This window comes from Muntiacus reevesi, chromosome 6, assembly GCF_963930625.1.
Source record: "Muntiacus reevesi chromosome 6, mMunRee1.1, whole genome shotgun sequence".
NCBI lineage: Eukaryota > Metazoa > Chordata > Mammalia > Artiodactyla > Cervidae > Muntiacus > Muntiacus reevesi.
This window is the reverse complement of record NC_089254.1, coordinates 97,020,504-97,034,144: the sequence shown is the minus strand read 5'-3', so window position 1 is coordinate 97,034,144 and position 13,641 is coordinate 97,020,504. Positions and strand designations below refer to the sequence as shown.

Genomic DNA, 13,641 nt, shown 5'->3' with positions numbered 1-13,641 from the left:
CAAACAATCAAGAAACAGGGATCCTAATCTTACCTATGTCTTAGGTTTCTGTCTTAAATTAGCCCATGGGAAGCAACATCTGTGTGTTAGCCATTGACATTAACTAGGATTGCTGTGTCCGACTCTGCCGGGCTCCGCAGGAGCAGGAACTGTTTTGCCTGCTTTATTCTAAGCAGTACCTAATACCTTCCCTGGCACATTTTCTTTTATTGTCATTAAAACTTTGATTTTAATTGTTTAACTGTCTTCAAATTAATAAATGGATGCGGATTTTAAAAATCAAGTAATAGGAAGGATTTATTTTAAAAAATGCTAAAGTCTCCTGCTACTCCATCTACAGTTTGTTCTATAGCAAAGACTTCTTTTTTTAAGATTTTTTTTTTTTAATGTGGACCATTTTTAAAGTCTTTATCAAATTTGTAAAACTATTGTTTCTGCTTTATGTTTTGGTTTTTTGATGGAGAGGCTTGTGGGATCTTAACTCCTTGACTAGGGATCAAACCACACCTCCTACGTTGGAAGGTGGACTCTTAACCACTGGACCACCTGGGAAGTTGCCCTAAGAGCTACTTTTGACTTTTTTCTTCTTGTGTTTACCTTCAACATGTTCGAATAACAAGCTCACATTGCAATTCTTGATTTATCTGTGTTAGGCATCATCTATTGACTTGTATACAGTTGTCCCTCTTAATCCCAGGTTTCCCCTTCTGTGGTTTCAGTTGCCCTCAGTCAACTGTGGTTTGAAAAAATAAATAGTGCACTGTTCTGAGTCATGTCATAAAATCTTGTGCCATCCTGCCTTCATCCTTCTAGGATATGAATCTTTCCTTTGCACAGCCTGTCACTTAGTAGCCCACTTGGATGGTTATCAGATTGGCTGTCAGGGTATCAGAGTGCTTATGTTCTTGAAACCCTTATTTTTTACCGAGTCATGGCCGCAAAGCATAAGAGTAGTGACACTGGCAAGTTCCTCCTTAGTGGGTGGTTATAGGCTAGGAAACAGTATTTGTGAGGAATTGACAGGACAAACGAACTTAGATTTGGGGTGTCCAGCTAGTGAAGACTCTAAACAGCGTTTGGGCTTGGGGCAGTAAATTAAAGAAGTCACAAGGTTTGTTCACATGGGCTTCCTGAGTTCCCTGTCTTTGGTGATAAGGGTGTCCTTCTCCAGAGGCAGGGAGAGATAGTATCTTTCACATAAGAGGTTTATTTCCTGCTTGCAGGGAGACTGGGTGGGGGTGTGTGTCAAAGTGTCCCACTTGAGTTGACTTTCTTAAGTAACTTTAATTCAACAGAGTGCCAGTTGCTCAGTTATGTTTGACTCTTTTCAACCCTGAGGACTGTAGCCTGCCAGGCTCCTCCGTCCATGGGATTCTCCAGGCAAGAATACTGGAGTGGGTTGCCATTCCCTTCTCCAGGGGAATCTTCCTGACCCAGGGATTGAACCCAGGTCTCCTGCGTTGCAGGCAGGTCTTTACTGTCTGAACCACCAACATGCTATTGAGGCACAACTTGGGGTGACCTACCCTGGGCCCCAGCTGCACCCTGGCTGGGAGGAGTAGAAGTGTTTGGCTGATCAGGTGCTGGCAGAGGTGAACATTCTGATTATCTCATCTGACAGTACCCCAACACAGGTTAACGAGGAATGCCTTGTTACCACAGGTGGGCGGGGAGTCCAGGCGCCCCACTTAGCCTTCTCTGACACTACCCTGGGGGTGTTGCTTTGGTGTAACTGCATGAGGGAAGAAGTCTAGGCATGGTGGCCTGCAGCCACATTTTTTTTCTGGGATGTTTGGCTGGGTTAGAGTGATCCTATCTGAAAGTCTTTCTGGCTAGCCTGCCCCCTTCCTGTTCCTTTGGCTAGAGAGAGCAGGCTTTGGAAATTTTTTCTTTTTTTTTTTTTTTGTCTGCATATCTTGCTGGATTCTGCAGCACTGCATCTAGAATATATGAAGCAGAAGAAAACCCATAGGACACACCCCTGCCTTGTTCCTCAGACCTGGAGGTCCTTAGACAGTCTATCTTCTCTGTACCTTTCGGAGCCTTCTAATATTTATTGTATATATATTGTTCAGGGCTTTTACTTTTTCTTCTTGATAAGTAAAACTACTTCTACTCTATCCTTCCAGAAGTGGAAGTCAAAGTAATATTTTAAAACTGTTAATCTAGGAATTTCCCTGGAGGTCCAGTGGTTAAGACTCTTCACTCCTAATGTAGAGAATATGGGTTCGATCCCTGGTTGGGGGATCGAACATGCCACACAGTGAGGCCAAAAAAAAAAAAAGAAAAAAAAAAAGAATCAAATAATGTCACTCCCCTGCTTCAAATTTCCCAAAGGGCTTCCCAGTGTGTTTAGAATAAAATCCAACTTTTTTATTGGCCCATCAGCTCTCACATGGCTTGGCCCTTGCCTCCACCTGACACACCTCATATGATCTCTCCCCACCCCTCCCATGTTCCAGCCACACTGGCCTCCTTTCTGTTTCTTGAATGTGTTGAGCCTTTTCAGACCATAAGACAATATCATGCAGTGGTTGTAAACACAACCACTGTGTCAAATGACCTGCCAAAAGTGACTGTGTGACCTTGGGCAAATGACTTAGCTTCTTTGTGCCTCCATTTCCTCATGTGTAACATGAGAATAAGAACACTGCTGTAGGGTTACTAAGAAAATTAAATGGGCTAATACAGGTAAAGTATCTAATTGTGTTCCACAGTCAAAACAATGGCAAGAACTCAATAGATAGACTAGCTATTGTGATGATGTCGCTCCCCAATGTCACACCCCTGCTCTCACATCCAGGTTCCTGCTGCCTAGAATACCCTTCCGGCAGCTTCTTTTTGCAAAACCAGCCCATTAAAAAATCTTTCACACCTCAGCTCAAATGCTATCTCCTCTCAAATGAGAGAGGTCTTCCCTGACCATCTATCTAAAATAATCTCTCTTCATTTCTCTAAAGCCTAGCTTTCTATAGTTGCACTCTTTGTGATCTGCAATATCTTGCTAACTTATTACTTGTTTACCATTTGCCTCCTTACATCTGGACATAAGCTTCATGAGGGTAGGCCCTTGTCTCTCATCTACTGCCCTATCCTCGAACCCAGAACAGGATGGCACATAATCCGTTCTATTCTGTTGCTGAGTTGTGTCTGACTCTTTGTGACCCCATGGACTGCAGCAAGCCAGGCTTCCCTGTCCATTACCAATTTGCGGAGCCTGCTCAAACTCATGCCCATTGAATCAGTGATGCCATCCAACCATCTCATTCTCTGTCATGCCCTTCTCCTGCCTTCAGTCTTTCTCAGCATCAGGGTCTTTTCCAGTGAGTCAGTTCTTCACATAAGGTGGCCAAAGTATTGGAGTTTCAGCTTCAACATCAGTTCTTCCAGTGAATACTGAGGACTGATTTCCTTTAGGATAGACTGGTTGGATCTCTTTTCAGTCCAAGGGACTCTCAAGAGTCTTCTCCAACACCACAGTTCAAAAGCATCGATTCTTTGGCACTCAGCTTTCTTTATGGTCCAACTCTCACATCCGTACATAACTACTGGAAAAACCATAGCTTTGAGTAGACGGACCTTTGTCAGCACGTAATAGTGAAGTGAAAGTGAAGTTGCTCAGTCGTGTCCAACTCTTTGTGACCCTGTGGACTGTAGCCTACCAGGCTCCTTCGTCCATGGGACTCCAGGCAAGAATACTGGAGTGGGTTACCATTTCCTTCTCCAGGGGATCTTCCCAACCCAGGGATCGAACCCGGGTCTCCCGCATTGGAGGCAGATGCTTTAATCTCTGAGCCACCGGGGAAGCCCCAGCACATAATAGACCCTCAAAAAATACTTACTGAATGGATGAAAGAATTTGGGTCTTTTACAAGTATGTACTTACTGCAAACAATGCTACAACAGACATGATTGTAATTAAATTTTGATTTGTATCCTTAAATTATTTTTTTAGGATGAACTGAGAGTTCTGAGATTGGGTCAAAGGACAAGCATACTCCCATGCAGACAGATTGCGCCAATTTAGAGTCCTGCCAGTGTCATACCGGCATGCTGACCTTCTGCATCTTTGATTTGGGGCTCTAGGAGAAAAAAATAGCAAGTCTGAAAATAACCTCTCCTTCCTATACTTCCACACACTAAAGAAATATCTATGATCCTATTTTATTTTATAGATTAGGACACTGAGAAAGAAATGAAAGTGATAGTCACTCAGTTGTGTGATTGATAGTCATACGATAGTGACTCTTTGTGACCCGATGGGTTATAACTCACCAGGCTCCTCTATCCAAGGGCTTCTCCGGACAGGAATACTGGAGTGGGTTGCCATGACCTCCTCCAGGGGATTTTCCCTACCCAGGGATTGGAACTCATGTTTCTTACGTCTCCCGTGTAGGCAGGTGGGTTCTTTACTACCAGCGCCACCTAGGACAATGAGACCCTGGGATTAAATAGCTTCCCCAAGGTCACACGTGGTTAAAGGCAGAGATGGGGTCCTGACCCAGGCAATTTGGATCTCAACTCTGCTCTTAACCATCAAGATGTATTTTTTCTGTATTTGCTTCTCTGTTATTCCTGAGCACCAGGACCTTTGAGAGCTACTGTTCCACCCACTGACCAAAAGACATGGCACTTGGAGTTGGGGCGAAGAGCAGAATGGAAGCGGGGAGGAAGGGGGAGAAAGAAGAGGGAGGCACCGGTTGGGGCAGGGGCTTCTCTCGCCTTGGCCTGGAGCTCATCTGATGGGAGAGGCAGAGTCAACGCTGGCGATGCCTTTGGTAGTTTTCAGTTCTGAGCTTCCTGCTTTGGCTTGCCAATCCTGAATTCAGCCTTGGAAGCTAGGTTTGCCCAGGTGAGTCTGGACTCTTGAATGGTCTGCCGGGTTGAAATGGGTGGTGTGGCCAAGTTCTGCTTCTTAAGAAGCCCAAGTGGTACCTTTCCTCCAGGCCTCTCTACTGCCCTAGGTGCAAAACAGCTGCTTCTTAGCTGATTGTTTGCAAATTGCATTCACCCTTCTTCTCCATTTCCTCCCAACTAAAGCTAGATTTTCACCCTGTGTTCTCAAAGGCAATGGTTCTTGTTTGGTCATACACAAAAATCACCTGAGGGGCTTACTAAAAAGGCAAATTTTGGACAATCTGGGAAATTGAACACTGATTGGATATTTGATATTAAGAAATTATTACTGAATTTTTACATGTGACCATAGTATTGTGTGTGTGTGTATAACATATACAGAGAAGAATCCTTATCTTTTGTATCTTTTGAATATTTCGATATGCACGTATTTTGAAAGAAAAATATGATGTATACGATTAGCTTCAAAATAGCCCAGAATGGGTAGGAGAAATGAGTGGGGATTAGAGGATACAAAATTCAACAACTGTTGCTGCTGAATGGTGTGTACATGGGGGGGGTGGGCTTCTTTATACTATTCTTATTTATACTTATTTATACTCTTCTCTGTATTTGTGAAGATGCTTTACTTTTGCCATAATAAAGTGTAAAAAAACCAAAAGGTACCCTCTTTATTCCAGGGTACAATTTACAGGCACCCAATATGGCTGTGGGGGGATCTACTCACCTCACCTGGAGAAAAGACTTTACAAAGGGAACTCAGGTGGCCCCTGCAGAGAAACACAACCTCATTGACTCACCCCTCACGCCTCTGCCAGATAAACGGGAAAGAGCAGTCCTCAGTAAGGAAACGGTACATCGCTCAGCTGGCCCTTGTCAATTCACCTGGACCGCAGGAAAGCTGAATTTTAGCTGTAGTGTATATATTTAGATGGGTTTGTATAGTCTCCTTTTGAAGTGTTTTGTAAATTAACTGTTGGTAGGGTAATGAGTGTGATGTGTTCCTCCCCCACTTTGGTTTTCCAAAACTATTTTTTAATGTTATCTCATTTCTCCAGCAAAAAGAAGTGTTTTAATGCGGTGTAATAGATAACGTGGCTCAGCTGGTAAAGAATCCGCCTACAATGCGGGAGACCTGGGCTCGATCCCCGGGTTGGGAAGATGCCCTGGAGAAGGGAAAGGCTACCCACTCCAGTATTCTGGCCTGGAGAGTTCCATGGACTGTATAGTCCAATGGGGTCACAAAGACTGGGATACGACTGAGTGACTTTCGCTTCACTTCAATAGCTATTAAAACGCAGGAGGGTTATCTCTAGGGCACTTCCCAAACCCTCCCCTCACTGGGGGGTAAGTGTCTTCCCTAGAGAAGGAGGTCTGACCCCCGTGGGGCCCCAAGGTCGTGGCCGAGGGCACAGGTGGGGCGGGGGAGGGAGGGGGCGTGTGAGCAGGGCCGGCCGGCGGGGCAGGTTTGTCCTAGCCTCGGACAGGCCGGTGTTGATACAACACAGCCCGCCTCGGGCTCTGCGAGCTCCGGGGGAGGAGAAGCCGCGGGAGGGGCTCGGCGGTCGCTGGGGGGAGTCGCCTGCGGAGTCCGCGGCCGGGCTGGTCCCTTCCGCCCGCCGCTCGCGAGCCCTGCCCGCCCCGCCCGGCCAAGGAAGCCGCGGGAGTCCCGCGCCCAGGACCCGCTCGGACAAGGCTGGGGTAGGAAGGGAGGGTGCTCTTGGGTCTGCAGGAAGCTCGTGTCTTCTTCTGTGTCTTTTCTATGAAAACTTTGTGTTGCTTGCTAGAACCGGCCGTGTGAAAAATTCATTCATCTGGGTGTCTGCAGGCAAAAATGGAATACTAGAGTCTGCATTCGGGAGGGTCGGAGGAGATTTTTGCCTCTAGTCAGTAAATCCGGAAATGTGTTTTGAGTCTCTTCTTTGGGATTGAGCTAGACGGGTGATGGAGTGAAAAAGAGTTCTGATCTCGTGGGTTTTTCTGGCTAGTGGGCAGAACAGACAGGAAGCAAGTAATTCCAGATGATTGTATTCGATTATATTCTAGGAGGGCTTCCCAGGTGGCTCAGTGGTAAAGAATCCACCTGCCTGTTCGGGAGACATAGGTTTGATCCCTAGGTTGGGAAGATCCCCTGGAGAAGGAAATGGCAACCCACTCCAGTATTCTTTTTTTTTTCCCACTCCAGTATTCTTGTCTGGGAAACCCCATGGACAGAGGAGCCTGGTGGGCTACAGTCTGTGAGGTGGCAGAGTTGGATCTGACTTAGCCACTAAACAACATGTTCTGGGAGCATAAAGAAGGGGGCTTAGTTTGCTCTGAGTGTTGGGGATTGGGAGAGGAGTATGGAAGAAGAGGATTCTTACCCCGAGAGGGGGGAATGACAGGACTATGTGGGGTATGGGGAACGCAGGGTGGGGAGGAAGGGGTTGAGGTTCTTAATCTTGGGAAAGCCTGAACAAAGGTCCTGAGGGGGTTCTCAGAGAAATTCGGGGAAACGGGCAGGGAGGGTCGAGGCCAGATGATGCACACAGCCCTTCCTTGGCTACGTCAAGGGTTTTAGGTTAACCTGTGGGAAAATGGGACAATGGAAGGATTAAAACAAGGGGGATAAACCCAGTGTTTATACATTATAAAATTATAAGGAAAAGGGACTCCTTCTGGGATGTGTGATGATTCTTCCAAAAGTTGGGATCTGAGGAAGACAGTTTGGTTTGGCAGCGGTAGGGCAATCTGGAGGGTCTTGGGTGAGAGTGGGTTCTAGGTGAGTATCCTTTTTCCTTATAGAGGACATACAGATTTATTTCATTCCTGCTGACTGCACAGAGTTCTGTTGTATCAGTTTAATCTTTCCCCTGTTGATGGATATCTAAGTTAGGTCAATTTATTATAATTAGTAAATACAGTGTTGTCAGAAACATCCTTGTGAGTATTTCATCTCTGAGTTTATCTGGGTGAAGAGCAGTGGAAATCTTGTGTCATGGATATGAAAAACATAAAGTTTGGTGGATACTGACAAATTGCTCTCTTAAAAAAACTATACCAAAAAAGTGCTCTACAAATGTACACTTCAAGTATCAAGTGTCTGAAAATGCCTGCTTCCTCACACCTTCTCCAAATGTGAGTTTATTAATCATATTTTAAAATCTTTTGTTGCCAATCCGATAGGTGGTGAAAAGTAGTACCTTGTTGCTTATGTTTTTAAATTTAGGAGAGATTCCTGTTGCATTTTTTTCTTCTGTTGGATTTTAATATAACTCAGTGACACATTTGTTACCTCAAATATCTTTGTGTCCCACAGACCAAGGTTGAGCCAACATGGCGTCCATATTCCGAAGTGAGGAGATGTGTTTGTCACAGCTCTTCCTCCAGGTGGAGGCCGCATACTGCTGTGTAGCTGAGCTTGGAGAGCTTGGATTGGTTCAGTTCAAAGATGTAAGTACTGCATTCATAGGAGACCAAAAGAAGGTGGAGTTTCCACTTCTTGTTGGTGATTAAGGTCAGGGAGAAGCGCCCTGGGCTGGAGAAATGGAATTCAGTGGTTCTTGTTCTTCTGGCTAGAATTTGTGATAACATTGGGCAACTGACTTGCAAACATTTCTCCCTTCCTCCTTATGTGTCACCTCTATAGGAATGTTTTGAAACTCTAATATAATAAAAAAGATGACATTGTATTTTATTTCCTATGTACCTCTTCAAGACATTTGATATATCCAGTGGGCACATGGATTACCAACTTTATTATGAGGGCAAAAACCACTGCTTCCTGACCAGTTAGTTTGAGGAAAAAGTATCCTGGGAGTCCACAGTCTCTTGAGGGTGATATTCTCTAGCTAGTTTGTATTTTTCCCCCTCCCAGTTTTATTGAGATATAATTGACCTATAACACTATATAAATTTAAGGTGTTTGGCATAATGACTTGACTTACATCATAAGAGTCTTACGATTTACTCTCTTAACAACTTTTGTATATAATATACAGCAGTGTTCATCATATTTATCATGTACATTATATCCCTAGTACTTATTTGTCTAATAATTTAGTTATCTAATAATTTATCTCATAATTAGATAAAATTATTTCTCTAATTATCTAATAATAACTTATTTATCTAATAAAAGGCAGTTTGTACCTTTTGACTCTTTTCATCCAATTTCTCTGTTACCTCACCCCTGACCTCTTTTTCTATGAGTTTGTTTGACTTTGAAGTATGTTTGACCTACAACACTGTTAGTTCCTGGTACACTACAATACCAGCATATCAGTATTTCTATACATTTCAAATGATCACCATAATAAGTCTGTTTACTATCTGTCACCATAGGACTGTCTTAAGTAAGTCGGGGTATCACGTCCCAGAGGCAGTTGAGATCCTTGCCAAAAGCTTTTGAATTCAATTTATAAAATGAGACTCACTAAGTCCACTCATTTTCTCACTAAGGTTCAGTCAAAACTTAGCCCTTCAGAGAAGGATCATGTCTTTGCAGCCCTAGTTTCAACTCAGGAGCTGACATGGGGTAGTTCCTTAATAACATTTATTGGGCTGAGCTGAGGGGTCACCAGCACAAAAGGATGCTGACTTTTTCTTGAAGACCAGGGTCTATTGCATGGAGCTGTGCTGTTTTCAAGGTCCTGTTGTATTCATGACTCCATTGAGGAATTCAAAGCAATTGGGATAGTAAATGCAGCTAAAACTAAAGAAAAGTTTACAGAGGCCAGAGCTTGAGGCATTTGGGGAACTGAGGGTAAGAATATCAAGGTGTGTTTTGACTGGAACTCTCCTGTCTTATGCATGGAAGTATCTAGTCCTAAAATGATTCTAGCAACATTCTGCAGCATTAATAATAATAATAGCCAAAGAGAATGTGTTGGCAGCGGTTGCTACTAATGTGTGCCTTGTGGCTTTCCCCTCCCTCTAGTTAAATGTGAAAGAGAGCCGCTTCCAGAGGAAATTTGTCAATGAAGTCAGAAGGTGTGAATCTTTGGAGAGAATCCTGCGTAAGCCAGTTTTCTGCTTGCAGTCTGAATGTGCACTGGCAGGGAGGGCAATGGTTTGCAGGGGTGATGTCCTGCAATCTGCCCCTATGTGTGATGCTGCTACTCTAGGTGGAGGCAGATCCTGGTTGGGGGCAGAGGGGGCTAGAGAAGGGGGGCAGGTTCTGCGGCAGGTCCCAGGGCAGTTCAGGCAGCTGAGCTGGGAAACGCATCTGTCCTACTTGACCCCATTTCTTAAGTATGAGAAAACACACTCACCTTGGGCTCTCTGGTGGGGTTTCATCCTTCAGGTTTTCTGGAAGATCAGATGCAAGATGAGATTGAGATTCAGGTGCCTGAGAAGTCCCCGCTGACCCCTTTCCCACGGGAAATGATCATCCTGGAGGTAGGTTCTTTCCGACTTTACAGAGGACGATATCGAAGTCTGTCTCCTGCGAACCCTGCAAGCCTCTCATGGTCTTCTACCCCATTGCTGAAGGCGTGGATGTATGTTTATGTGTTGGTCCACTTTTCAGTGTTACTCCCCCAGGAAAAGCCCCCTGTGCAATTTTTAAAGTCACTCTTGCATCAGTTGGTGGCCATGTGTGTTGTTTCCATGTCTTGGCTGTTGTAAGCAATTCTGCAATGAACAGGAGCATGCCCATTTCTTTTCCAGATATGATTTCCTTTCCTTTGGATAAATAACCAGAAGTAGAGTTGTGGGATCCAGTGGTTTGCTTCTTAATTGTCTGTCTGATGCATTGGGTCCACTCTGGATTGAGGCCTCTTCTCAGATTGGCTTCTGAGGTCAAGTGGAAGAAGGTAGCAGTTTTCTTTAGCTAAGGCCTGTATGGCTGGAGGACCCCTCCCTTTCTTTCCCTTCTCTGTCAATAAGCTTTTGTAAAACACTGAGTATCGCTGTGTGCAAGACACCTTGGTGAAACATGACCTTGCCTCTAGGAGCTTCTAGAGCAGCCCTTGGGGAGAGGAGAGAGGGTGAGCCAGGGGGAGAGGATGTCAAAAGGTTACTGTTGTTGTTCAGTTGCTAAGTTGTGTCTGACTCTTTGCAACCCCATGGACTGCAGCATGCCAGGCTTCCCTGTCCTTTACTATCTCCCAGAATTTGCTCAGACTCATGTCCATTGAGTTGGCGATGCCAATCCAATTATCTCATCCTCTGCCACCCTCTTCTTTTGCCTTCAGTCTTTCCTGGCATCCAGGGTCTTTTCCAATGAATTGGCTCTTGGCTTCAGCTAGCCAAAGTATTGAGACTTTAGCTTCAGCATCAGTCCTTCCAATGAATATTTTTTACTGTTCTTCAGTCCTTTAGGATTGACTGGTTTGATCTCCTTGCAGTCCAAGGGGCTCTCAAAAGTCTTCTCCAACACCGCAGTTCAAAAGCATCAATTCTTTGGTGCTCAGCTTTCTTTCTGGTCCAGTTCTCATATCTGTACATGACTAATGGAAAAACCGTAGCTTTTGACTGTATGGACCTTTGTTGGCAAAGTGATGTCTCTGCTTTTTAATATGCTGTCTAGATTTGTCACAGCTTTCCTTCCAAGGAGCAGCATCTTTTAATTTCTTGGCTGTAGTCACCATCCACACTGATTTTGGAGCCCAAGAAAAGAAAATCATTTACTGCTTCCACATTTCCTCCCTCTATTTGCCTTGAAGGGACCTTGCCTGATGGGACCAGATGCCATGACCTTAATTTTTTGAGTGGTGTTGAATTTTACGCCAGGTTTTTCATTCTCTTCCTCTTCACCCTCATCAAGAGGCTCCTTAGTTTCTCTTCACGTTCTGCCATTAGAGTGGTATTATCTGCATATCTGAGGTTGTTGATATTTCTCTGGGCAATCTTGATTTCAGCTTGTGATTCATCTAGTCTGGCATTTCACAGGTTGTCAAAAGGTGGGCAGATCCAAATCCTGGAAGGCCCTGTTGGTTTTTTTTTTTTTTTTTTTTTAAAAAGAACTTTTTATCCTCAAAAGAGAACGAGCTCACTAAGAGAGGTGAGCAGGTATGGAAGGGCTTCATTGATTGAGCCTTATCTCTGGCTGGGTTTTCTCATGTGCTTTTTTTTTGTTTTCTTTTAAGATAATTTAAAATTCTTGAAATTGTTGTAGCCACCAGTAGTATAAATCTAGATTCTCTAACAGAAACATGAGACTGGCAAGACTGACAACTCCACTTGAATATATTTTGGATCTTGTCATATTAAAATCTGGATATTTGAGGAGAAAGTTTTAATCCATACAAATAGGATTTCCATAAAATCATCTCCAGTTTCAGTCCTACCACTAGTTTTCTAATACCAGCCTGGTTAGTTACCAGCTCCACTCCTGCCGCCATCCCCCTCACCTTCCCAAACGCCTACAGCTGTTCTTGTAAACTGTGAGCTGGCTTAATGGCTCATGTTTCCACCATAATCTTTTTATATGTTCTTTTTCAGATTCTTTTCCCTTATAGGTTATTGTGTGCATGCCCAGTCGCTCAGTTGTGTCCGACTCTGTGACCCCATGGACTGTATCACTCTACTTTGTCACTTCCCTGTTTGAGAGTGTTGATGGTTTCCTTCTTGCCTGAGTCAGGGCCATCGTGGCCAGCAAAATCTGCTCTTCTTGGCCCTGTCTTACCTCTCACGTCCTACAGGCTCCTTGGGCTGTTTCCTTAATTGTATACTACTCTTACACATTGTTGAGGATCCAAAAGAGCTTTATTTATGAAGGTTATATTTATTGATATTTACTGCTGGAGAAGACTCTTGAGAGTCCCTTGGACTGCAAGGAGATCAAACTAGTCAATCCTAAGGGAAATCCACCCTGAATATTCACTGGAAGTACTGGTACTGAAGCTCCGATACTTTGGCCACCTGATGCGAAAAGCTGACTCATTGGAAAAAACCCTGATGCTAGGAAGGATTGAAGGCAGGAGAAGGGGATGACTCAATGGACATGAGTTTGAGTGAACTCCCGGAAATAGTGAAGGATAGGGAAGCCTGGTGCTGCAGTCCACGGGGTTGCAAAGAGTCGGATACAACTGAGCCACTGAACAATAACAACAACTGCATTAGGAACTAAAACTGAAAAAAGTAAAATATTTCTTAATTCATTAAAAATAATATCTCCTTACATGTTAATATTTTTAATGAAAAATAATTATATTTTCAAAGAAAAAACTTTAGTGAAGAGTGATGTTGTTAGCAAATTTATTCTGTTTGGCCTAATAGAAGACTGACTTCATGTACTTTGAATCTGTTGTGATATGTTCTCATTGAAGTATATGAAGAGAATTTAGTCTTGAAAAATAGGTAGTTGGAAAAGGGAGGAGTGTTTTAATAGTCTTTTCAAATAATTGTGGATATTCTTTGATATTACATTAAAATTTGGCAAGCATGGGGACTTTTACTTTTGCTAAACAGGTAACAAGTATTTTTGTTTTCAAATTGACATAAGAGATGCAGGCTCAATCTCTGGGTTGGGAATATCCCCTGGAAAAGGAAATGACAACCCATTCCAGTGTTCTTGCTTGGAGAATCCCATGGACAGAGGAGCCTAGTGGGCTACAGTCCATGGGGTCGCAAAGAGTTGAATGTGACTGAATGTCTGAGCACTAAAATAACCAGTGTCAATTTGGAAACAAATATACTTGTTACCTGTTTAACGAAAGCAAAAATCTCCATGCTGATATGTGACTTGCGCGAATGCCTTGACTTCTCATATAGCTCATTTTCCTTCCTCAGAGTGTTTTCTGGTGCTCCCCACTTGATAAGGAACTCCTGAGAGTGTATGACCATGGCGGTACTTGTTGT

General features: G+C 43.8%; 1 protein-coding gene across 4 annotated transcripts in view; it reads left to right on the top strand.

Annotated features, from left to right (window-relative positions):
• Positions 1-13,641, top strand: part of ATP6V0A4 (ATPase H+ transporting V0 subunit a4) — a 66,639-nt gene that overhangs the window by 15,187 nt on the left and 37,811 nt on the right. For 2 of the 4 annotated variants that reach the window (XM_065939151.1, XM_065939148.1), the window contains exons 1-4: positions 6,368-6,558; positions 8,156-8,289; positions 9,776-9,854; positions 10,142-10,236. In XM_065939151.1, the coding sequence (XP_065795223.1) occupies positions 8,173-8,289; positions 9,776-9,854; positions 10,142-10,236 (291 nt within the window). In that variant the 5' untranslated portion in view covers positions 6,368-6,558; positions 8,156-8,172. Of the gene's footprint in view, positions 1-6,367; positions 6,559-8,155; positions 8,290-9,775; positions 9,855-10,141; positions 10,237-13,641 lie in introns of those variants that run through there. The other 2 variants (XM_065939150.1, XM_065939149.1) reach the window with 1 other exon arrangement.